This window comes from Callorhinchus milii, unplaced genomic scaffold (assembly GCF_018977255.1).
Source record: "Callorhinchus milii isolate IMCB2004 unplaced genomic scaffold, IMCB_Cmil_1.0 Scaffold15, whole genome shotgun sequence".
Lineage (NCBI taxonomy): Eukaryota > Metazoa > Chordata > Chondrichthyes > Chimaeriformes > Callorhinchidae > Callorhinchus > Callorhinchus milii.
This window is the reverse complement of record NW_024704756.1, coordinates 9,342,949-9,369,775: the sequence shown is the minus strand read 5'-3', so window position 1 is coordinate 9,369,775 and position 26,827 is coordinate 9,342,949. Positions and strand designations below refer to the sequence as shown.

The window sequence follows — 26,827 nt, the reverse complement described above, 5'->3', positions numbered from 1 at the left end:
GAGCAAGGGCTGAGCAACTGAAGACTTGCCCAATGGCGGTGGGCGGAGGAAAGTGATGGAGGCCAGTGTTTGCTGGGCACATAACCAGGGCAGTATGGAGCAAAGGAGGTTTTGTGGGGTAAGGAGTTATTTGAATGGTGAAACCCTCTTATTCACATCTCATGGCAATGAACCTAATTTTTACTGTTAAAATTTTTGAATAAAATGTAAATTCTTAATATAATTGAATTTCTAAAAAATAGTATTTAAAAGTCAAATATCCTATGCTACTTTTCTTGTCTTTCCTTAAATAATACTAATCTGTTTTTAACTGTTATGAGAACAGAATTAGACTATATTCTTATACTGAATGTGTAATTTGATACTTCTTTTAAAATCCAGTTATTTTAGTGATAAGCGAAGAGTTCATGGCATCCTGCATTAATATATGCTTTACAAAATGCATTTTTTAAAATATTCCTATTATTCTGCAACATTATTATATTTAGTCTATGCTGGTCATGAATAAGGACAGTTGTTTCCTTCAGTGTACTTTTTCTTCATAACAAACGTTTCAAGTAATATCTGAGCTGTTAAACATGCTTCTTTTATTCAGAAACTACGTGAAGAAACAAAAGTACGTGAAAAATAAATTAGCTGTTTTGTAATTGTTGGAAGACTTTTGTTAAATTGGCAGTTGGAAGTTCACATTGATGTGTGCCTCTTTTGCCAGCGAAACAATTTCTGAAAGTTTTACAACCTGAAAGAAAATAATAGAATATAAACACAGATGTTAACCAAATTCATATGGTACAAACTAAAATGGCAGAAACAAATCGGTTGAAAACAAGAATATTCAATTCAATTGCACAATAGTTCTATCTTCAGACCAAGCATTTTATTCTGTAAACACAGGGGAACAATTTACATTATAGAAATATAAATTACTTCATGATTCTATGTTACAAAAAACCCACTGACCTTTTGTGCGAATACATTATGCAGTAAAACTAAGTTCCCCTAAGCCTCTTCATAAAGATGAATGTTTATTCTCTTCTCTATGCAGCATATTTTAAAGTGTAATCAGATAGTGTAGTGAATGCATTTACCATTCGAGCAGCATCTCCCAAATCATCACAGGCAAGGATCTTCAGGCTGCTTGAAGCAATCAATGCCTTTGCATCATCAACACGTGTGCCTGAATCAAACAAATTTGAGAAATGAACATAAATTTATAAAAATATTTATAAAAGCTAGACATCGTGGGCTATATATGTAAGGGCCTACTTTTAATGTTACTAAAGAACCGTTTAAAAAGATTAAAATTGGAGAGCGGAACTCTACAGTAAACCCTGTGAAGCATTTTGATAAGGCCGAATAGTGAACGTGCTATATCAAATTCAAGGCTTATTAGTATTATTATTATTATTTGTGCATCCACAAAGCTTTGTGAGAATAGGGCCTGGGAAATGAAACCCACTACCCACTCATTTGACTACTAACTCCTGTTAGCACAGATGACTAGCTGCAAATCAGGACACAATAAAAATGAACAGTCAATGATCCTACCTTGTAACCGGACAACAATGGGAATTTTCAGATGCAGATCTGAAACAGCAGCAATGATTCCTTTAGCAATTATATCACAACGCATAATGCCACCAAATATGTTCACCAGAATCGCCTGAACCTATGAATGAGTAATAAAAATCAAGTAATCATAATCGATCATGGGCATTACATGGGCAAAGAAACATGTGGCCTTCTTCCTGTGACGGCTCATCGCCAGAATGGTTGAGAATGGAGAGAGATCTGAAATAGTAGGTTTCAATTAGGCTTCAAATTCAGTTTGTGTTCAAGTGTGTATTCTTTTCCACAGATTGGGGGAATACTTAACAGAAAGTTAAATACCACTCTCGTTGGCCAGTGCCACCAAGAGGAGTGAGCGGCCAGGTTGATTTGGTTTTAATAGGTTGCAGTTAGGGAGGAGCAGAGGTTCATGCCATACACTCTTTTATGTCCAACATCCATACCTGTGTTCAAAAGCTCTCTCTCTCATATAGTCCATCATGTTTCCACTTAAAAAGTGCCAAAATGCTACATAAATAAAAGATCACATCTGACATACACACAAGTACGAACATTTAGGAAACGTTATGTTCACTTATTTCATGCCAACATTCCTAAAGTTTACAACTGCAGCAGGTGTGCCTAGGCTGTTATTCGAGCAGCCTGTGCAATCTCAAAGTAAAGATTAAGACTCCACGAAACAGATCACCTATGTAAACTTTGTTTTCATTGCTATCCTTCCCCAATCAACAACCATACATCTGTGAACTGAACATTCACATCCTAAATGAGCATTCATATCCTTTGATAAGGCTTCTTTTCCCTTGTACAAAATTACAAGTTGACAGATAAAATATATCCGATCTTACAAGAATACAAAATACTACAATATGTAATTATCAATAACTTTTTAAAAAAATATTTAAATAACGTTTAAGTAAAAAATACTTTTGGATAGTTATACTGCATATTAGACCCTTAAATCTGTCACGAAAACTTTTACAGTATTTCAAGATACAAGATCTGAAAAACTAATAGATTCTAAGAACCTTATTTTTAATTGAAAGTAGGTGAAGGAAGAAAACTATAGTAATAATAATCTACGTATTTCATACAGTGCCTTTCGTGTTTGGAGAATGTCCCAAGCGCTTCAGGAGATTTTACTGTGTATTTTATATATATTTTATATATGACTGTGTATTTTATAGGCAAATGAGTATTATCTTTCAAGTTTAATGATACTTGGCACTATAAAAGCGGTTCAGATTTGCTGTTATGTTTCACGATCATTGCTGGTTTTAAACATACTCAAATAAAGGGCAAGGTGCTCATGGCTCTTCCAATTAAAACACATGCTACTATAATTTATAAATTAGAGACAGATTTGCAAGCAAAGACTATATTGACTTCCATATTCTACTACGAAGTTTGCTTTGCAAATAGGCATTGGCATTTTTTTCCACATCCTTTGGCTTTCTCTTAAAAAAATCCATGTTCCTTTACAAAAAAGACATACCTGACATGTTAACATGCCACCTCGATAACTTGCCCACTAAGACAAGCAGGGCAGTTAATGAACAACCAAGGGGACATATATTCCGATATTAGGGGAAAATTGGATTTTAGAGGAATGGCACTATGTCCTGTGACCTCTGAGGAGGGCTTTCTTTAAATCCCAGTGGAAAATCTACCGCTTTGACCACACCTCCTCCTCGCTTACAACAACAACAACAACAACAAGATTCCATTTATAAAGCGCCTTTCACGTCAGGAGGACGTCCCAAGGCGCTGCACAGTTGGGTCATGACCCGAGCAGGGGGGAAATGGTCAGGGTGAGGGGAGGGAAGGGAGGGAGGGAGCGAGGAGGGGGAAGAGAGTCGAGAGGGGAGCTGAAGGCACGGTCAAAGAGAAAGGTTTTGAGACCGGCCTTGAAGGAGGAAAGGGAGGAAGCGGCGAAGGCACTGGGGGATGGAGTTCCAGAGCCTGGGGGCTGAGAGGCTGAAGGCCCGACCACCGATGGTAGGGCGGTTGGGGCGGGGGACGTGGAGCAGACCGGAGCCAGAGGAACGGAGGGTACGGGCAGGTAGGTAGGGGGATAGTAGGTTGGAGAGGTAGGAGGGAGCAAGGCCGTGAATGGCCTTGTAGGTGAGGATGAGGATCTTGAAATCAATCCTCTGGGGGATGGGGAGCCAGTGGAGGCGAGCGAGGGTGGGAGTGATGTGGTCGCGAAGCCTGGTGCGGGACAGTACACGAGCTGCAGAGTTCTGAATGACCTGCAGCTTGTGGAGGGAGGTGGCGGGAAGGCCGGCGAGGAGAGAGTTCCCATAGTCCAGCCTTGAGGTGACAAAGGCGTGGACCAGGGTTTCAGCAGCGTGAGGGGTGAGGTAATGCCGTAGTCTGGCGATGTTCCGGAGGTGATGGAAGGCGGTGCCAGTTGTGGTGCGGATGTGAGGGAGAAAGGACAGCTCAGGGTCGAACAAAACGCCGAGGTTCCTGACTGGCTTTGAGAGGTGGAGAGTGCAGCCTTGGATGCTGATGGTGTCAGCGCCTGAGGTGCGGAGGCGCTGACGTGAGCCAATCAGGAGGGCCTCGGTTTTTCGCACGTTGAGCTGAAGAAAGTTGTCTCTCGTCCAGGACTCGATGTCGGACAGGCAGGCTGTCAGGACATCGGTGGTCGTGGAGTTGAGAGTAGAGGAGGAAAGGTAGAGTTGGGTGTCATCCGCATACATGTGGAAGTTAACTCCATGTCTGCGGATGATGTCACCAAGGGGGAGCATATAGAGGGTGAAGAGGAGGGGACCGAGGACAGAGCCCTGAGGGACACCACATGAGACAGTACGGGGGGTGGAGGAGAAGCCATTCGTCGAGACAAAGTGAAGACGGTGAGAAAGGTACGACCTAAACCATTCAAGGACAGTGCCTTGAAGGTTGAGGTGGGAGGACAAGCGGTGGAGTAGGATAGCGTGGTCGACCGTATCGAATGCTGCCGATAGGTCGAGGAGGACGAGGAGACAGAGGGAGCCCTGGTCACAGATGGTCAGGATATCATTGGTGACCTTGACCAGGGCAGTTTCTGTGCTATGGGCAGCACGGAAACCTGACTGAAGGGGTTCGAAAAGAGAATGGGTGGAAAGGAAAGAGCGCAGTTGGGAGGCGACAACTCTTTCCAAGACCTTGGAGAGAAAGGGGAGGTTGGAGATGGGCCGGTAGCTTGATAGCTGCGACGCATCAAGGGAGGGTTTTTTCAGGGTGGGCGTGATGGTGGCAGTTTTTAATGGAATGGGGACAGAGCCAGAGGAGAGGGACAGGTTGATGATGTCAGTGATATGTGGGGCAAGAAAGTGGAGCTGGGAGATAAGGAGTGGAGTGGGGATGGGGTCAAGGGAGCAGGTGGTTGGTTTTAGGGATAGGATGAGTTCAGTGACAGAGGGTGGGGAAACGGGTACGAAGGTGTGTAGGGGAGGATGGGTAGGAGTCGGAGTGTGGGAGGGACGGGGTGGGTGGTGGTGGCTTAGCCCAAATCCCACCACCGTATAGACATCCAGGCGTTATCCTATGTGAAGGGCGCTATGGAAATGCAACTTGGTGTAATTTTATTGTCTTGCAGTTGTTGTTCATCCTCACTGGGGCCAGAGTTCAAATCCAATGGAGAATGAAATAATTATTCTGAAAACCACTGGTTCTATACTCAACGTGCAAATGTTGAATATTAAAATGCATGGCTGAGGTAGGAAAAAGGCATTTAATTCCCTAGCAACAACATCCCTCATCATAAGAAGCAGAAAAAAAACATTTCATTTTGCTTGTTCACATTTGATTACCAAGCCTGGGATTGTGCCAATAAGTTTCAGTATTAGCAGAGAATAATAATTATGACCTGAGGGCAAAATAGCACAATATTGGCAAGTCTCTTTGTTGGGACCTTTTTCAGTCCTGCAGCTAGGTTCAGGCATAAAAGTCATACTCTATAGTCCAACCACTTTAATATTCTTGAAATTCAGTCAATCTAGAGGCCATGGTATTCACATTGGAATAATTCTATTCTTTTCAAAAGTCCTTATTAGTTTGATGAGCACAGAGGTAGAAATAAATTAAAAGAGAACCTGTATCTGGGCTCAATTAAAGGCATCTTTCAAAGCAATCACAATATCCCTGAAGGACCCCAGTTTTCATATTAATTTAATTCCAAATATAGTTTGATAGTTTATTTTAATTTTAATTATCCAGACTTTTACCATTTTGCTATGTATCACTTTCTATCATTTTCCTGATCACTCCTGTATTCAACAATTTTTATTTTTTCCTTCTCTGAATAGTTCTTTCCTAAAGGTAGTTTCTTAATTAAGGTTACCATTATCTTAGAATTAATTCACGTATGTGGTTTTGTTTCCAGTACACCAGTTATTTAAATGCTTTAATGATAATATTTGTGAAATGTAAAGATTCATTGCCTCACAATTTGGCTTCAATATCTCTAATTTGGCTTCAACAATTCATGTTCATACTTCAGTGATGCCCGTTAGAAATTGTCCATATATGTAGATGTGAATATCTGGTTAGGATGGGACAAATCTTGGATCTGATACCTTTCTTCTGGTGGAAGAGCCTGCCAATATTCACTGCCTAGGCTCACACTTCAACAATCATTACGCATGCAAGGCACAGTTGAGGTGCTAGTATCTATGAAACTGTACTCCTATATATGAATCAGTGCCTTCAGGAGAGGATGGGGTAAAAAGGAGAGAAAAAAAGTAAAACTGCTACCAATTTTACTACCAAAATATTTCATCATATTTAATCCTGACCTTTATACTTACTTTGTTGTCAGAAGTTATAAGTTTGAAGGCCTCTGTGACTTGCTGGGCTGTTGCTCCACCACCAACATCCAAAAAATTCGCTGGAGTACCCCCATGGAGTTTTATAATATCCATGGTTGCCATAGCCAACCCTGCACCATTCACTATATTTAGAATAGATTATATTTAAACCATTTAAAAAAAGACACTAGAATTAACAATCACAGATAGATAGACACAAGGTGGACAGAGTAAGTGTTAAGAATTAAGAGAATGAATTATCCTGACGTACAGAAAAGGGGAGGGAATTTAGCCAAAGAAAATCTGCAGTAAAAGTACAGTACACATACACAACAAAATTACATTTGTATAGTGCCTTTCACGACAGGAGGACGTCCCAAGGCGTTGGACAGTTAAGAGTTTCGGACTTGAGCTGAGGGTCGGGATTGGGAGGGTGGAGGGCAGGGGGGGAAAGCAGGGCGATTGAAAGCACGGTTGAAGTGGAGGATCTTGAGATGGGTCCCTCACCTCCGTAGCATCACCCGACTCCGCCACTACCTCACTCCTCAGGCCGCTGAAACTCTTGTTCATGCCTTCATCACCTCCAGGCTCAACTATGCAAACTCCGTGCTTGTCGGCCTTCCCAACTCCTCCCTCCACAGGCTGCAGATAATCCAGAACTCTGCAGCCCGTGTCCTCTCCCGCACCAAACTCCGTGACCCCATCTCCCTCATTCTCGCCCAACTCCACTGGCTCCCTATCCTTCAGAGGATCCAGTTCAAGATCCTGGTCCTCACATACAAAGCTCTCCATGGCCTCGCCCCACTCTACCTCTGCGACCTCCTAACCCCCTACCAACCCACCCGTTACCTCCGCTCAGCCGGCTCTGACCTGCTCCATGTACCCCGACCCACCCGCCCACCATTGGCAGGAGAGCCTTCAGCCACTCTACCCCAACCTTTGGAATTCCATCCCCAGTCACTCCGCCTCGCCCCCACCTTAGCCTCCTTCAAGTCCCGCCTCAAGACCCTCCTCTTCAACCCTGCCATCGGTCACCCCCCTTCCCCTCCTGCCCTCCCCGCACCTCCGCCCCCCAAACCCCAGCTCAGGTCTGAAATGCTGTACTCTGTCCAGTGCCTTGGAACGTCCTCCTGACGTGAAAGGCGCTATACAACTGTAATCTTGTTGTTGAAGGAGGCAAGGGAGGGGGTGAGGCAGAGGGACTGCGGGATGGAGTTCCAGAGAGTGGGAGCAGAGTGGCAGAAGGCCTGCCAGCCAATGGTGGGCTTGGCTTGGTGGGGGACGTGAAGCAGGCGAAAGCCCACTGAGTGGAGGGAGCGGGCAGGATGGTAGTGGGTGAGGATACAATTTAATAATAGTTTTGTAAGTTAGGGGGTTAATATACCAGGAGACCGCGAATGTTCTGTGTTCCCAGACATCTGTTAGTTCTTGTAGAAATAAAAATCAAGCTACGACAACCTCGATGATAAAGAGGTTACAGCAAATAGCAAAGCTACTTCTCCCCCAAATGTTCCTACCCAAACAGCCGATGTTGCCATCTAATCCAATGTAGTTAAGGTCTGCTCTTGCTGCCTCTCTGTCCCTTTCATCTTCTTGGCTCCAGTCTTGCAAGTCAAATACTTTCTTTTGACGGAATGCAGCATTGGAATCAAATGTTATCTTTGCGTCCATGCACATTACTGAAAAGAAAATCGTGGAATTTAAAATACCAGATATTAAGCAGTAATTCCCACCCACACCCCCGGTTCAAAATATTAAAAGTTACTTTACCTACTCCTGCCGAATCCTCCACCATAGGGTTTATCTCAATCAGGGTGGCATCGTATTTCATGAAGATTTCATACAGCCGCATAACAACGTTAGCAGCATCCTCTATCAGGACAGCTGGGAAATCCATCTTTTGGGCAACCTTAACACACGTGTATATAATTGAATACGAAAGTCATAATCACGCTGAAAATGTTACCCCAGACTAGTAATTATGCAAGAAAAGGTCGCAATACAATACAATTCTCTATGTTTAAACCATAAAGTTTGGAACATTTGAAAAAACATAACCGCTCTGCAAAATGTATTACTCCTGCCAGAAGCACCTTTCATCAATGCCATTGCCATGATTGTGGATGATGTAATTTCTGTGAAAGTCTGTGCTTAATTTCAATGTTAATTACCTAGTGACATATTTTAAAATGTTTTCAAGCAATAGTGGGGTCTAACACAAAGTTTTTTTTAAATAGAGAAAAACAGAAGTACGTCACTGACTGAAAGTTACCTCCACGGACCCCCATCTACTCTCAGAACTGAATCAGCATGTCATACTTCTTGTTACTGGAAGGAATTGCTGCTCAATTCCGAATTAAAGAATCCAGTTCAAATCAACATTATATTAGACCACAGTTGAGAAATACAAAGCAAATTCTCCTAATACCCAATATTATTTCAAAGATATTTGATCCTGACTTCACATTTCTTGGACATTAATATACATGAAAATCCATCATATATAGCTCTATCCTATAATTGAGGGTAGTGTTACTGTGGAAATATCTCGAAGATAATAATAATTCTTGCATTTGATATAGTGCTTTTCATGTCTTCTAGATGTCTCAAAGCGCTTCACAGAATATACTGCAAAGTGAATTGACTGTATGTTTGTAGGCGAAATGCAGCAGCCAAATTGCACACAGCAATGTCCCACAAACAGTCGTGGATTGAATTGACTAATTTATTATTATTTAATATATACTGTAAAGTGAATTAACTGTATATTTTGTGGTATATATATATATATGATGATGAGCTTGAAAATTATGGCCAAAATCTGTTGATTTAATAAAGAAAAAATGCTAACAATTTACTCGGTAAAACATATGCAATAGTACCTTGATTGCCTGTTCCTTTTTAATTCCCTCCATAATGTCAACTGGTTCTTTGATAATAGCATCTGGGTTATCTGCTGCCACATCTTCAATGTTAACTCCTCCTTGACTGCTACCAATAAGAACAGGACCCTTGGAGAAAAATGTTAATGAACACACAACATTCAAAAACATTTCTCAATCACGTTACTCCCTTATGTCTGGTTAGGTTGCAGCTAAAATTATTACATACAATTTTGGTCCCTGCAGAATAATGGGATCCAAGAAAAGGTCGCAATACAATTGCACAAAGGAAAGCAAAGCAATGTTCAGTTCTTGAGGGAGTAAAATGTTTTGGAAAACCATTTTACTCTAACTTCGACAAGACATGTGTCACAGGGGGTCTGCACGGAGAATTAATAACATGCTTTACAAATAGCCAAAGCAAACCTGGAACAATATTTTCAGGCATGCAAAGGCACCGATACAAACGTCATAAGTTCAGGGTTATGGAGGGCATGTTTAAGGCAAACAGAAATGTCTATACAACAGCTGGTTTATATTGTGAACTTTGCTTTAAGATTTAATTTACTCTGCAGCTGCAGCCAGTCCTGTACCAGGCTCTGTGAGCCTAACCCCCTCCATCCCTGCTAGGCTCCATTGGTTCCCCATTCCCCAGAAGGATCAAATGCTAAATTCTCATTCTTGCCTTCAAATCTCGCCAGAGTCTCATCCTACCCTACCTCTGTAACCTCCTTCAACCCCACTGATTCAGCAAACATCAGCCTGCTTCATGCCCCTCGATCTATCCATTCCAAATTGGCAGGCTTTCAATAATTCACCCCACCCCCAGACCCCCTCCTCGGCTACGACCCCCACATTTAAAATTATAACCCTTATAAAATTCCAGTCAAATTCTAATTTGAAACTATTGGAACAATCAAGGTATCCGTTGTAATTACTGATCTCATATGCTTGGTTTTCTAGACTTTTTCCCACCCTAATACACTCCAAGAACTGTTCATTTATTTAAATATTATATCAATTAAAAACCATTGTAATATTTGCAACAAAGTTGGAATTTTGCAATTCACTACTGGGTTCATTAAACAAAGCAACACAAATTGTCAGGCTCTCATACGTTTTAAAAAAAACTTTTAGTCAAAACAAAATATGATTACATATAAAGGCAGGAAATATTTGCTTACTTGATGTGATCTGTCCATGGTGATAGCAAAATAGTATTCTCTTCTAGGATATCTGCGCTCACAGATAAACACCTGGTTACACATCCTCCCTTTTTTTCCAGTTTGTTTGGTAAATAATTTTTTTCCAATCATCTGTGAAGCAATTTCCTGGACTTCCTCTGGGCTGCAAAACAATTTAATGAAGAATTTTCACTTTGCGTGTGTGTATATACGTAAATACTCCTTGCATTTCTATAATAATTACTACTTTTTCTGAACTATCAAAAGGACAACATTCAATGGCTCATCTCCACCCCTTATTTATGCAAACAAATGCTTTATACGCACAAAATAACAATGCTTTGTTCAGTTACATTAGCAAATTTCATAACTCAAATGCATACTAAATGAATTTACAACCCAGACAATTTCACACACTTCTGTTTTTCAGATGGATAAAATCAAATGAAAACATTCACTGAGTTCAGCTTGCAACCGATACTTTACATTTTGAATAGGTCAGAACGAGTTGTACAAAAGGCTATATATCCTAATACTATATCAACCACAGCTATCTAATTCGTTCCCTCTTTTACGCATTTCAGTATCTTTTTTTTTAAAAGTTCCTACTTTTTTAAAAGAAGTTTATTTTATACAATGTTGTGTTGCAAAGGAGACATTGAAAACTTGCCACCTATTTTGTAAATGGATCCTGGCAATCTAAAAACTGCCCCAGACCCCAACATTAACCAGACAAAAACAGGCATTGAATTCAGCCAACATCTTCTACCTATCTTCTATACTAATAACATTTTAAGTTGTATATACGCCAATCTTGCAAGGATTATTATAAAATGACAATGTCTGTCTATGCTTCAAGGATTTCAATAACCGACTGACGTACAATCATGATTTATACCTCATCGAAAAGGTCTTGCACTTGGGATTGACATGGGCATATTTGTTTTCTGGTATCTTCTATCATTCATGAGTTACAACTTAAAATGTATTTCAGTTTTACGTTTTTCGCCGCAGTTACACCTGGTGTCCGCTGAGTCAAAGTGGGGCTGTGGCATCATGCATCACAGAGCACGCACACAGCCAACCCAATAAAGAGCACAGATAAAGCTAAGCCGTGGCAACAACAAATTATTACATTTTTAAAGTGCCAAGTCCTCCCATTGACTCCTCCCAAAAGGAGACCTCCCAGTTGAGTAAAGATAAAGATGAAATGTCTGTCTGTGTGTCAATCTACATTCCATATTGGATCCTTTGGTTGCAAGCGTAGCTGCAACAGGTACAGTTAGTTTACTATAAAAGCAAATAGGCTTTTGCCAGATGTTGCCGCTATAATTCTGATCAACACCACGCCATAGTAGGAATTGGGTACTACAGTATAACTTTTAATTTTAAACATTTGTATTAACCTGGTCTTGAGAGAAGAACAGATATTACTGTAAGCTAAAAGCACTCTGCAGCCAGTGCCCTTACTAGGTTCCCCAAGTCAACGACTTCCAACCTCATTTGGCTCCATTGGGTCACCATTCCCCAGTAGATTGAATTCAGGATGCCACATTCAAATCCCTCCATGGCTTTACCCCTCCCTACCTCTGCCCTGGATGCCTTATCTGCTCACTGAACACCAGTCTGCTTTTGTTCTCAATCCACTCCACCAATGGTAGGCAAGCTGTCAAGTCATTCTGCCCCAATTCTCCGGAACTCCACCTTCTGTGAAGGCCCTTTACCTCGAGACCTATCTTTGACCATGCTTTCGCTCCCCCTTCCCCACTGCCAGTTTGGGCTTCCAGTCATTTATGTGAAGGGCTTTGAGATATCTTCCTGACACAAAAATCATGTAAATATAAATTGTTGCTGTACCTATTTTACAACAAGAATATTTAATTTTGTTAGTCTGAATTAAAAACAAACAGCAGATTCCAGGACACATTGGCATGAAATGCCATACCAATGTAGTTACAAGTTGTCAGAGAAGTAATTTATTTATATCTTCTGGAAAGTGAGCCAACAAAAATACATCTCAAAGACCTTTAAGGTACATTTATAAATAGTAGCTGCTGACAGTACCATGTCAATACAAACATTAAAAACTCAGTATATTCCTTCACTACAAACCAGAGTATTGATGTTTCGTATTGAGCTGTCTCTTTTCCATGAAAACTCTATTCAGTATATGACAAAATTAAACAATGGGCACAGTAAACTATAGTAGTTAACTGTATTTTAATTAAGTAGCCAGTCTGTGTAACAAAAGCTGAAATTGAAATACAGCTGCAGCAGCTTAAGTCATCATGATATATTTTTATCTTGTTCACAAGGTTATAGGGTCTTATAAAGCTGTGTAGTCAGGAACTGTACAACACATTCATAAGTGTGCACATCTAGAATTTGGAGTTGCTCCAAGCAGACTAAAAATGGCTTTACTTCAATATTTGTTTTGTTTAGGCATGTTGACATTACATGTAGTGCTGCTAAGTTCCATCCAGGATTTAACTCCTCAGAGAACTAGCCCTGTGAAAGAAATATACTGAAATCAGCTGTTTGCTTACAAAGTATATAGTTATTATACTTTGCCCCCTCCCTTATACATGCCTTCATTACATCGAGGCTCGACTATGCAAACTCACTGCTTGTTGGCCTCCCCACATTCGACCTCCATAAGCTGCAGATCATCCAGAACTCTGCAGCCCGTGTCCTCTTCCGCACTAGGCTCCGTGACCCTATCACCCGCATCCTTACCCAACTCCAATGGCTTCCCATCACACAGAGGATACAGTTCAAGATCCTGGTCCTCACCTTCAAAGCCCTCCACGGATTTGCTCCCCCCTATCTCTGCGACCTTCTAACCTCCTACCATCCTGTTCGCTCCCTCTGCTCAGCGGGCTCCGGCCTGCTTCACACCCCCCACCTTGCTCGCCCCACTATCGGTGGGTGGGCCTTCTGCCACTCTGCACCCAGCCTCTGGAACTTTTCCGTCTTATCCCCACCCTCGCCACCTTCAAGACCTTCCCATTTGATTATGCTTTCGATCTCCCTGCTTCCGCCCCTGCCCTCCCCCTCAGGTCAGATCCATAACTCTTGTCTGTCCAGCGCCTTGGGACGTCCTCCCGACATGAAAGGCGCTATATAAATGTAATTTTGTTGTTGTTGTTTGCAATAAATTCTGTGAAGTACTTTGAGACATCCTTCCCATAACGGCACTGTATCAAAAGCAACACTGATTAAAGACACTTGTCCCTCTTGAAACTCTCTTGATCAACGTATGATATTGGCAACTATAAAAGGTTACTTGTTACTGACAAATAGCTATAAAGATCACGTCACAAGAGCTCTAGAGAGAAGCAAAGTTTTCAAACATCCAATAGTGCCTTGCTGAAAAGAGATTCAGACAATCAAATAACTTTGAGCATGAGCATCTAAAACTGATAAAGGTAATTTTGTTTCTCAACTTACAACAGTGACAAAGTGATTAGTTTGTTTTAATGTGTATATTCAAATGCTGATGCATGTTGCAGCTCTCAATATTATATTTTTAGTATAATATATGGCGTAAGAATTCAAAATAATTCACTTTGAGCTGACAACACTATATCTTTTAACTCTGACATTCTGTAGCCTTTACTGCCACCTAGTGAAGAATTTATGCAGGGCAACAGTGCAAAAACTGACAATATATTTTTTATAGAAAACTGACAACTCTTTGGAGTCAATGAAAAATTTTGCATACAAAGCCTTATAGAAATAAAAATGTATTTACATTGCGCCTTTCACATCGGGAGGATGTCTCAAAGTGCTGGACAGTCTAAGGTTTGCACCTGAGCTGGGAATTGGGGGTCTTATTTAAGAACAATCCTTGTACTCAAGAACAAGATGCTTAAGAAATCCTTGTACTCACTAATATTAGCCTTTAAAATCATAATAGTTAAATGAAGTATTTTGCCAATGCTCTGTCTAGTATTTAAAATTTAGCTTACATTTATTTTATTTGTAAAAAATCAACAGTGCAATTTATAAAATCATCTACACTTAAAACAAGAACTAAAAACTTTACATCAAGAATTAAATTTGTGTAATTCCAGAGTTCTTCCTACCTATCTAGAGAATTGGTTTAGTTGTTGTTATCTAAACAATAGCCACTTCCTTCATTTTGTCTCCAATAACCAGATTCTTAGCTGGCTGATATGTCCTGTATGGAAGATCTTGCTGGGTCAGGAGAGGAACCAAACGTTTGTGATAAACGTTGTACTGTCTTAAATACTGCTGGGAAGTCCTGCCTTCCGGGATGCAGTCAAGATGGATGAAAGCTTAAGTCAACCAGATGCCTAGAAGTTAGAGACTGATATTAGCAAGGTAAAATTCAAATCTATAGTAAACATGAAGACTATTACCTACTGCTACAATCCAGAATTTTTTTTTATATAAATTGTATGACTAGCAAAATTACCTCTGTGATGAATGACATCTTATGAGTTTTATTGGGCATACTCTTTGTCTGTTTGATTTATTATCCATCCATAATAGCAAGTCTTCCTAGCTAAATACTAAGTGTCAAGGATTAGATTTCTATAAGTTCAGTGTTCTTCCTACCAATCCAGAGAATTAACCTTTTGCTGTTATCCTACCCTGTAGCGATCTTTGCCTCCAACAAACCAACTCTAAGCTGGCTAAAACATTCCGTGATGATGATTTTGCAGAATCAGGAAAGTTGCTGAGTCAGGAAGATGACTATGTTGCAGGTTGCAATACCTAACAACCAAATGTGAAAACAGGGAGAACGTAACATCCAGACATTCAAATTGAGTCATAAAGCAGTGGTTAGCGGTTGGGATTAAGAGAGAACTAAGATCAGCATGAAAATGTATGATTTTCATACTTACGAATAAACTATTTTCACGCCCCCTTTCAGGCCACTTTCAAATTCTCCTTTGCCTCTGCCTCCTGCAAGAACCTGAGCTTTCACCACCAGATCATTTGACCCTATTGGAAAGAAATATAAATATTTGGTCTGCTGTGTAACTATTTGGGTTGATTTTCTTTGGTGGGGAGGCAGAGACTAAAACAAAAGAAACCAATTTAGATGCTGACAGCTAATATACTATTGAAATATTACACATTTTATAATGAGAAATCTACATTTTACACTGGTACCTAGATCTATGAAATACCATCACAAAAAGGTGAAATTACTTCAAGATAAATTATGACTTTGATATGATTACATAAGAGCAATTGAGGGTTCCAACAGCTTTTTCGGAGATTGCACTGACAACTCCAACTGGTGGAAAAATAGCTTGTAAAAAAAACAGACAGAAATCTTTAATCTGCAACTCTGTGGTGTAGTATGTTGGTGCACGAATGATGGCGGGTCAAAGTTAACACTTATTGTGTGTCAAAGTCCTACAATTTTACTTATAAATCTAAGAATGGAGATGTAATATGCCGAAAATAGCAAAGTCCTTAAAAAAATGTGTTTGTACAAGTTTGGTTATATTTGTGGCACATGTTTTCACTGAACTTCCATTTGAAATATGGATACTGCTGGAAGTTGGTGGACAATTCCACCTAAAAGAAAAAGCCATGTTAACATTCTGGTGTGATCCTTTTTATGCTGTCATTTATAAACCAAACATAGTTTGGCAAAGTACAACATTGTTAAATTTCACAAACAGTACAAAGACTACAATTTTCAAATTCTCAAACATTTAACTCTTCATCTAAATCAAACAATCAACACAAGTTCCACTTTTCAGAATGTTCAGTTTGCTAAGAATCAAAAGATTGTGGAAATGTGCAGCCTCAAGATGGTGAAAATCACAACAGTTTTCATTCTAAGTGTACCATTTTCTACTTTATTTCTTCAAAATGCAGGAAGAAAATGTATACCTATTGTTTTGGCAACACTGAAAGCTTCATCAGCACTACTGGCAACTTGCCCTTTTGGGATAAAAATTCCTGCATCCTTCAATAAACCCATACTCAGGTATTCATGAAGGGACAGATTTCTTTGGTGTTGCTGCTGGACTTCATTCCCAACATTTAACGACGCCCCAAATACCTAGAAGGAAAAATAACACACAGCATTTCAAAAATCTAATGTGGATGCAAATAAAAGCAATACTCTACCACAAGCTAAACATAGATTGTTATGCCAAGATTAAATAAAGGTGGAACAAGACTATGGTGAAACACTCTAAATCTGATCTCTCAAAAGCAGTACATCTTCAACCAGATATTGGCTCAATTTAATTGAGATGTTTACCCTGAATCTTCCAACTTCAGTCTCATTGATAACTGATATTTAAATGCTTGCCCCCATTGTGAATTAGCTTTCATTTCTGGTATTGTCAACCAAGAACAACATTTTTCAACATGTCTTCACTAATTTCTAAAAACAAACTACACACCTCACATCAATACCATATTGCTTCAAACTTCAATTAATCAACTAAAATGTTTACTTTGTAATATACTTGGTTAAAACAAATTAAAGATCAACAATACCTTATCATGTGTCCTAAATATTTATTCCTTTGTGATTATCTGTTCAACAATATGAAAGTGTCATGTGTGATATTTTTTCTACCTGAAAGTTCAGTTAAGCACATAGCAAAACTTCCTGGAAGTAGGTATAATGCATATTATTATGTACTAAGTAATCCCAAATTACTTCTTATAATAATTCTTGTATTTGATATGGCACCTTATCACATCTTTGAGACGTTTCAAAGCGCTTCACAGAATATACTGTAAAGTGAATTGACTGTATTTTTCTGGGTAACTTACAATGCAATTGTCACAATATATTAAACTATAATATAACACTTATTGCAAACTTTAGTTTGGTTCAAAGCAAAGAGTACTGCCCATAAAATAGACATTGTTTCTAATAAGACTTCTACTATAAAAGCAATGGCATCGATAACAGGTTTATTTACAATATTACGCCTTCTAAAAATCTGTCATATTCACACCCAAAAGTCACTATATGTAATGATGCTCTCATTGCAGTAATAATTCTAATTCTTGATTTTTTTGTGAGCAGTTTCATGTCAAAGCACTTTGCAGAATTTTCTGTAATGTAGACCGATTGTATATTTGTAGGTGACTAAGCAGATTACAGTAAAAGAGCATGTAAAAGAACATTGGTCATTTTCAATCTAGGACTGTTTGTGGGACATTGATGTGCGCAATTGGCTGCCGCGTTCGCCCACAAATATACAGTCAATTCACTTTACAGTGTGTGTTCTGTGAAGCGCTTTGGGACGTCCTCCCGACGTGAAAAGTGCTATATCAAATGCAAGGATTATTATTATTATGTTCCTGAAAGCAATGCAGTGCCATCAAAAATCAAAATTCCAAATAGGTTAAAAAAGAACTTGCATTTAACAACAACTTGCATTTATGTAGCGCCCTTCACGCGGGGTTGCGTTCCGGAGCTCCAATGTTATAATTGAACATTACTTTAATTTTATTTCAGCTGCTAATGAGACTTGATTACAAACTGCAGTACATAATATTTACGCTCAGTTTCATTTCAGAACGACTTGTTATTTCACTGTCATAATATTTATACACTTGAGGGTTAGGTGGGGCTCGTCCTCAGCTGGAGCGGAGGAGTGCGAGTGCTGAGCAGTAGAGCGCTTTTGTTTTCCAGTTCGGACAGGAGTGCGGTGTCAGCATCAGGCTCTGGCACTCTCACCCCATCCGTCATCCGTTCGTTGTTTGAATCCAGCAAATCGGTTCGCTTCGACCCACGGCTGTTTTGTGGGGACACCGCCGCGCGCAATGGGCCGCCGCCTTTCGCCCACAAAAATATACAGTCAATTCGCTGCGCGGTATAGCCTGTGAAGCGCTTTGAGACGTCTCGGAGACGCGACGAGGCGCTGTATCGAATGCCACGATCGTCGTCCTCGTTCTTACTATTTGGTGCAGGTTTCAATTAAAAGGCAATCAGCCCCTCGGCTCAAAGCGCCTCCAGGCCACAGGGCAGCGCCCAGCAATGGTGGAGCACACACTCGGGGGGCGGGGACGTGGGTGGGGCGTGTGGGAGGGGGGGAATTTGGTGACCCTAAAACGAAATGCAAACCCTATCAGTCACGGCCTCCTGTCCAACGGTCCCCGAGTCTCTCCCAACGTCCTCACCTCCCGCGGGAAGAGGCCGCCGCGACCCCGGGCCTCAGCTCAGCTGTTGCCCGACAACGGGAGTCAAGCGCGCACCGGGGTTCCCGACCGCCAGTTAGTAACGAGGAACTTCCTTCCCCCACCACAAGCTCGACTCTCGGCTTCGTACCTACCCTGGAGGCCGCGGTCCTGCCGGTCGACCCCAATGTTATCCTGGAGAGGAGAGACGCCGCCATGACAGCCCCGAGCAGCCACCCCCCGACACTGCGCAGGCGCACCCGCTGAACTCTGGGTAGCGACAGCACAGACCAGACAGCAGCCCCACAGCACAGACCAGACAGCAGCCCCACAGCACAGCCAGCAGCCCCACAGCACAGACCAGACAGCAGCCCCACAGCACAGACAGCAGCCCCACAGCACAGACCAGACCAGACAGCAGCCCCACAGCACAGACCAGACCAGACAGCAGCCCCACAGCACAGACCAGACAGCAGCCCCACAGCATAACACAGACCAGACAGCAGCCCCACAGCATAGCACAGCCCAGACAGCAGCCCCACAGCACAGCCCAGACAGCAGCCCCACAGCACAACACAGACCAGACAGCAGCCCCACAGCACAGCCCAGACAGCAGCCCCACAGCACAACACAGACCAGACAGCAGCCCCACAGCATAGCACAGACCAGACAGCAGCCCCACAGCACAGCCCAGACAGCAGCCCCACAGCAGAGCACAGACCAGACAGCAGCCCCACAGCACAGACCAGACAGCAGCCCCACAGCACAGACCAGACAGCAGCCCCACAGCACAGACCAGACAGCAGCCCCACAGCACAGCCCAGACAGCAGCCCCACAGCACAGACAGCAGCAGCACAGACCAGACAGCAGCCCCACAGCACAGACAGCAGCCCCACAGCACAGCCCAGACAGCAGCCCCACAGCACAGACCAGACAGCAGCCCCACAGCACACCCCAGACCAGACAGCAACCCCACAGACCAGACAGCAGCAGCACAGACCAGACAGCAGCCCCACAGCCCAGACCAGACAGCAGCCCCACAGCACACCCCAGACCAGACAGCAACCCCACAGACCAGACAGCAGCAGCACAGACCAGACAGCAGCCCCACAGCCCAGACCAGACAACAACCTCAAAGCACGGACCCAATCAGACAGCAGCCTCATAGCACAGACCTGACCAGACAGCAGCCCCACAGCACAGACCCGACCAGACAGCAGCCTCACAGCAGACCTGACCAGACAGCAGCCTCACAGCACAGACGTGGCCAGACAGGGAGATAAGCAGGGTCTCCATAGAGCTGAACTGGTACCAAAGTGATAATAACTGGCAACGGAATGTGGGAATCGAGCCAGCCCCCTGTGGCGGTCTTGGTAGTCCGGTACCTGATCCAGGGCAGGGTCCGCAGTACTCCAGGGCACTACAGATGACAACACTGCCCAACTTGGCTCATCGGAAGGTCACTGGGGGAAGGGAATCCTTCCACTAAGCTCCTGTTAACCCGGCAAGCCAAAGCCCTAATGGATAGGGTGATCCTAGTTGGACAAGCAGCGGGAAAGTTTGCCGGTTAGCAGTAATGATGCTAAAAATGTAAAAATGGTTTTAGCTGGTACTCCAGCAGTACCATAACGCACACTCTGGGGTCCCCAACTTGCGCCTAGTACTTTCTGGAATGAGGTAAGCAGGATGCATACCTTGAGGGAGAGAGTGCGTATTCCATTCCAACAATCTCTCTGAAATTTCCATTTGTAGGTGGGTCCACAGAAATCTCAGTTTAGTTTGGATACTCTTAAACACGATGATTGGTTTCCACACTTGTCAGGCACAAAAGAAAATTCATCTTGATGTACATTTAAAAGACTTATAACTACAAATCAGTTTGGATAGATTTGAGATCTCACAAATAAAGATTTTCTATTTAGAATAAAACCTATTGAAAAAGCAGCACCGAATTGCACAAATCTCCTATTTGTTTAAACATTCTACAATAAAACACAACTCTTCTAAGTAACAAGAAGTGTTTGTTTCCATGCTGTATTGAATGTAGCTTTTGCAGAGACATAACTAAGGTTAAATGACTTTTCCCCCCAAACTTGGTCTCATCTCATTGTACAAAAATTTATTAAAATACAACTGGTTCACATTTTGAATAACTTTTGTAAAACCGTATCTCCAAATGCAAATTTATTTTACATAATAACTAACAAAAAAATGTGTAAGTTTCAACACACGTAACTTTCACATTTTCATGAGGAATAAAAGCCTGTCTCAATACCAATTATTCACATGAATTAAATGTGGAAAACAATAAAAAACGACAACAATGTAGCAAATACTTGAAACTCCCCAAATCAACTCTTAAAATCCAATAATTCTGCACACCTCAAAACATATTTTAAATTGAATTCAGGCTACTTCAAAAAACAAATAAACATGTGGCAAGAAGAAATCCAGCGTTTTGAATGGCACATTTCTTTAATCTCCAACGTCTGATGTTCACAATTTGAACTGGCCATAGAGTGCTAGCATTTTTATAAATTAGTTTCACATTCCTGGATGTAATTAATGCCCAGCTTGTCCAAACAGATGACCTGCAAACCATCTGAGGATAATGAGGTGACATTTAGTAAACTTCTGTCAATGGTGTCTGCAAAAGAACATGATTCATAATCTGGGTGTCTCATTCTGTAGTATGTTTTCTGGAAAGCACAATAGCTTTACAAAACAATGTTCCGGTTTACTTTTATGAAGCATCAAAGTCATCATCATCTTCATGTTTCCGTTTCAAAGAATTTCCATCACTGGTGGTACTTGGGGTTGAGACCATGTTAGTCGTGATGAGGATATTTTTTGAACCAATGAGAGATGGGTTAATCAGGACATTTTGAACCGCAGTTGTTGATTGTATGCCTGTTGCTGTATGGAAACAAAAACAGATTTCTCTGATAAATAGTAAGCTAATGGTTAAATCTGATAACAGCCAAACTTTGTTTTTTTGAATAAAACAACTAATTTCTATGACATTGTAGCATTTATAAAAATATAGATATATAGTTAATATAATGTAGTTCTTCCAATTAAAAGAGAATTCTACGAGTTATGTCAAGTACCTGAGGAACTGAAATTCACCCCAATCTCTTGACAGTGTGTAACATTCCACTATTCCACCCATTTTGGAATCGCGGACCAGAAAACAAATGGTTTTGGTTGATTGTTACAGTAAATTGAGTTTGAAACTTCAACCTCACAGGGAATAAAGTTTCAACTCCAAAAGGCATCTAAATATGTAAATTACAAAGTCAAACTGTACCTGATTTGACAGACGTTTGCGAGGAAGGAATTTGCACAGTGAATCTTTGTCCTGCGAGTGAGACAGGAGTTCCCACTTTTGTAGTAACAGCCACCGTTTGTGATGAAGGGGTACCTTTAAAGACAAATTATACTTTTCAGATATGTTTCAAATATGTAGAATCTAACTCGGTACATTTTGAAAATGCTATTAAAACTAGCATCTCCATATTGTTAACTTACTGGACATACGTTTCATTTTTTTTAGTTGGGGAAAAATTGTGAGATGCTATTCTATGAAACAAAAGGAAATTGGGATCACAAACATGATGCAAATTTATATTCATTAAAGCTAGATTCCTAATGCAATTGATTCTACATTTCTAATTTAATATTGTCAAGTATGAAACTAAATCATCAGTAGAAATTAACATTTTAAATAAACTGAACAGCGATAATAATAAAGTGGGCTCCACTGCAACACTGAAATTAAGTTTATAAGATATGGCAAGAAGCATTTCATGATTCCACATTATATAAATAGTGGATTAAATACTATGAAATTAAATTATCTAGCATTATACACATAGGCATCAGTACTCAACAACAGTGAAGATATTGTTTTCTAACCAAATAAGCTGTCTTTATTACAATTATTTAGTGTAATTTTAGGAGTCACTGGGATTCAAATAATGATTCGAATAATAACTGTACTGAATTAAGACGCAAAAGCCTGCACCAAATTTGGATTACGTGATTATAAATTGAATAGCAATCAAAATTTAAGGTCAATCTTCATGAATCATTTTCTGACTCATGTGGTAAAACATTGTTTTGTGTTAAAAGGAAAGGGTTGTAAAAGTTACTGCATTATCAAAGAACTATTGATGGCTGCATTTAAAACTAAACAAATACAAAAGTTAGCTTCACCTTCCTATAAAAAAGAGAGATTTTCACTTACCCAGTGTTGGTGTACTGGGGCGACTTGTAACACATGTTCCAACACTTAGTCTTGGTACAGTTATTCTTCCGCTGGATGGTGTCATCTTTAAAGTTGAGTGAAAAAAGCATTTTTTTAAAAAAATACAAACTCAACAAAAAGTTCTGAACAGCTCAATCAACTGTACTCAATCAACATTGAATCAAACAATAAAATGTTGACAAATACCTTCTTATGTAGTGACTTCAGTCTGTAGTTCGGAGCTGTTAAGCAATATCTGTCTGGTGGTAGCCTGGGCCCAGAATACGGTTTTATTAAAGGTAATGGGTTTTGATTCTTCTGCCGAGCAATCTCCAAAAGAAACTGGGGAGATGGTACAGAATATTTGTTCAGTGTTTTAAAATGACTGACTGATGAATGCTGATTGTAAACACACTTTTCACTGAGCAATACTTACATCTCTAGGAGGAGGCGATGTAAACGAATGGTCCATTCGACACTGAATAGCCAGTCTTACATCATCAGCATCAACACTTGATTTTTTAGCATGACTAGAATATATTTTAGCATCTTCCAGTATTGTTGTTATGTATCCTGAAAGATGCAACAGACATCAATATTTCTGCTGATTTAAGTGTTGTAAAACGTCATTATGTATTGACCTTACTTACGATAAGTAAATTCCAACATCTGATTAATAACTCTTGGTTCATATTCTGCGATGCCCATATCCTTCAAAATCTGCGCCATAACCTATAGAAAAAGTAAAGATGTTAAGATGTATGGAACATTTCCAGACAAAATAACAGTGCTCGCTTTAAAAGTTAAAAATCAGTTACTGCAGCAATGTGAAATGAAAGAACTTATGCGTCACAGGCGAGAAATCAAATCAAATCTAGTCATTTCACAAACCTTTCTTTGCCACTATTGCATTTGTATTCAATCAACTATTAAACCTGCTTTTACCCGACCACTCTTGAGCACGGGCAACAGTGCAAACGAAAGACAGGGGAGAACATCATTTAAAATTCAACTGCCTTAAAAGATTAAAACAAGAGAGAAAGTCGTCTCGGACGACTTGCCCAGGTTACAATCTAACCAGGTGACATCGAGAGTACTGACTGGACATTCAGAGAGAGGAGACTGGGGGACCTGGATCAAGAGAAACTCCTCTGTGTGGGTGGGGTGTGTGTGTGTGGAGGGGGTGGGTGTGTGTGGGGGGTGTGTGTGTGTGGGGTGTGTGTGTGGGGTGGTGTGTGTGTGGGTGGTGTGTGTGTGTGTGGGGTGTGTGTGTGGGTGTGTGTGTGTGTGTGGGGGGGTGTGTGTGGGTGGGTGGTGGGGTGTGGGTGGGTGGTGGGGTGTGTGTGTGTGGGTGGTGTGTGTGTGGGTGTGTGTGGGTGGTGTGTGGGTGGGGTGTGTGTGGGTGGTGGGTGTGGGGGAGGTGGGGTGTGTGTGTGTGGGGGGTGTGGGTGTGTGTGTGGGTTGTGTGTGAGGTGTGTGTGTGGGGGGTGTGTGTGTGTGTGGGGAGGGGTGTGTGTGGGTGGGTGTGGGGTGTGTGTGTGTGGGTGGGTGTGGGGTGTGTGTGTGTGGGGGGGGTGTGTGTGGGGTGTGTGTGTGTGGGTGGGTGTGGGGTGTGTGTGTGGGGTGTGTGTGTGTGTGGGGTGTGTGTGTGTGTGTGTGTGGGGGGGGGGTGTGTGTGTGTGGGTGGGTGTGGGGTGTGTGTGTGTGGGGTGTGTGGGGTGTGTGTGTGGGTGGGGTGTGTGTGTGTGGGGTGTGTGTGTGTGTGGGTGGGGTGTGTGTGTGGGGGTGTGTGTGTGTGTGTGTGTATGTGTCTGGTGGGGTGGGGGCGGGGGGTGAGAACACTCTCGTTACAGTCAGGAGAATTGGTTTGTCTCGATATTTATCAATAACAGCCGACGTTTGTAACTGCCGCTTGAATCAAACGCGCGCCGGGCGTTTCGTAGCCGATTCGTTGTGTGCTCTTTACGCGTCGAGAGCACAACACGACAAGAGGGGGGAGTTGGATCCCTGTGACAGTTGGAACCGGGTTCGCGCTGCACCTTCAACGCCTGGAGCGCGAGCCGCAGCGTGGACCGGCATCGGGGTGGGGGGGGGGGGGATAGTTCCAGGTGTGACAGGCCGCGCGGGGGTGGGGTGAGTGGGTGGGGGGTTTGTTTTAATTCCCCTCCCTCCCACCCACCCACCCATCCACCCACGCGCTGCTGCCACCACCTTCGCCGCCGTGAATCGGCTGAAACTCAAACCCGTACCTGAGCGTCTCTCGGCGCGATCTTCGGAGCCGCCATCTTGTCCTGGAGGCTGACTTCCGCCGCTGTGGGTGTGTGTGTGTGGGGGGGGGGGGGGTTGAGGCGTCACTTCCGGAGGAGCCCGGCGCGTCACGTGACGCCCGTGACGCGTCACCGTCCTCCCAGGGGTTCCCACCGCACTGAGCATCTCGAGAGGCACTCAAAAGCCTTTCAAAAATCATCTGTTTTTTTTTAAAAAGCAAATACACAATAAAGATCGTTTTTATACGAACCAGACTTGGGTCACCGGCGTTTTTACGACGTGTCGCAGTTTTTATTTTTTTAAAAAGAAAAAAACACACACACACAAAAGAGAGCACTAACTCAGGTTTTTCTAACGTTGCAAATTGCACGTCTTTTACAATGAGATGTGTTCACGAGTACACAGTGCAATTGCAAACAAAAATTTACTTTCCGCTCATGTGATTTCGCCGCCGCCGTCGTCGCCGTCGTCTTCAAATAGATCCAACTCAAAAAAACATGCTCAGCGTCCAGAGTGGGGCTGACGTCAGTGCTGGGCTCGTCTCGAGTAGTTGGGACGCTACCCCCAATTCGTTCGCCCACAAATATACAGTCAATTCACTTTACAGTGTGTTCTGTGAAGCGCTTTGGGACGTCCTCCCGACGTGAAAAGCGCTATATCAAATGCAAGGATTATTATTATTACTCCTTTCCCCACCGCCACCCACTTTGAAGATGCCGGATCTTATTTCGTCCAGTTTATGTCCGGAGTTGTACATCTATTGTGCTCTTTAATGTTTGGCCCTTTCGCCTTGGTTGAAAAATAAAGAGCCTTTTGCTTTATCGATAGCTCTCGCCTTGGGTCAGAGATCTTCGTAGACAAAACAATAATAAATTGGGTCATTTTCGATCCACGACTGTTTGTGGGACGCTTCTGTGCGCAATTGGCTGCCGCGTTTCGCCCACAAATACGCAGTCAATTCACTTTACAGCATGTTCTGTGAAGCGCTTTGAGACATCGAGAAGACGTGAAAAGCACTATATCAAATGCAAGGATTATTATTATATTCATTAAAGTCAGTGTCCAGGCCGATGCTCTCAGTGCATCCTTAAGATGAGACACTGAACTGAGGTCTGTTTCTGGGTGGATGTTGCAGAATCCATGACACTATTTAAATAATAGAGAAGGGAGTTTCTCTCAGGATTCTGGCCAATAAAGCTCCAAACCTAATTCGTCCTTCACCTCATGATTGTTTGTGGAGTATTTGCGTGTGCAAACAGCTGCTGCATTTACCGACAAATACACTCACTGCACTTAACAGTCATTACTGTTTTGAGACATATTACCACAATATCAAATACACTGATTACAATGTAATATCGTGAAAGATGGATTTAGCTGGAGTTTGTGATGGATTCTGAAGATGGCTGATGTAAGCACCCCTTTGTATTTTATCTAAAGTTTGAATTGATGATACATTGAAAAAGCAAATTGTACAGATTTATGGCAAATATTTATTTTCACTAAGGATGTTTTCCTGTGCTCCTTGCCAACAATCTCCCAGCTACTATTCATCATTCATTTGTTAGTGGTTTGTGGGACACTGCCAGAAATAGTTTAAACAATTCCTGTGAAATGCTTATAGTGCTTTGAAAATTATAAGTACCATTTGTATTTTTAGCGCCTTATCACGTCATTGAGACACCTCAAAGCACGTCCCAGAATGTACTGTAAAGTAATGTGACTGTTTGTATTTGATTTAT

At 41.8% G+C, this 26,827-nt stretch overlaps 2 protein-coding genes across 2 annotated transcripts; both read right to left on the bottom strand.

Annotated features, from left to right (window-relative positions):
- Positions 1–567: 567 nt before the first annotated feature.
- On the bottom strand, positions 568–18,823 carry LOC103177882 (succinate--CoA ligase [ADP-forming] subunit beta, mitochondrial). Its single transcript, XM_007892252.2, has 11 exons — positions 18,723–18,823; positions 16,312–16,483; positions 15,306–15,405; positions 10,432–10,594; positions 9,248–9,376; positions 8,136–8,274; positions 7,883–8,044; positions 6,366–6,508; positions 1,549–1,669; positions 1,089–1,177; positions 568–739 (listed from the first exon to the last, which is right to left on the bottom strand). The coding sequence occupies exons 1-11, from the start codon at positions 18,783–18,785 to the stop codon at positions 665–667; spliced, it is 1,356 nt and encodes a 451-aa protein (XP_007890443.1). The 5' UTR covers positions 18,786–18,823; the 3' UTR covers positions 568–664.
- Positions 18,824–20,572: 1,749 nt separating this feature from the next.
- On the bottom strand, positions 20,573–25,136 carry taf9 (TAF9 RNA polymerase II, TATA box binding protein (TBP)-associated factor). The gene is made up of 7 exons (XM_007892241.2): positions 25,067–25,136; positions 23,468–23,549; positions 23,254–23,390; positions 23,025–23,159; positions 22,818–22,902; positions 21,879–21,992; positions 20,573–21,484 (listed from the first exon to the last, which is right to left on the bottom strand). The coding sequence occupies exons 1-7, from the start codon at positions 25,100–25,102 to the stop codon at positions 21,312–21,314; spliced, it is 762 nt and encodes a 253-aa protein (XP_007890432.1). The 5' UTR covers positions 25,103–25,136; the 3' UTR covers positions 20,573–21,311.
- Between the last annotated feature and the right edge of the window lie 1,691 nt (positions 25,137–26,827).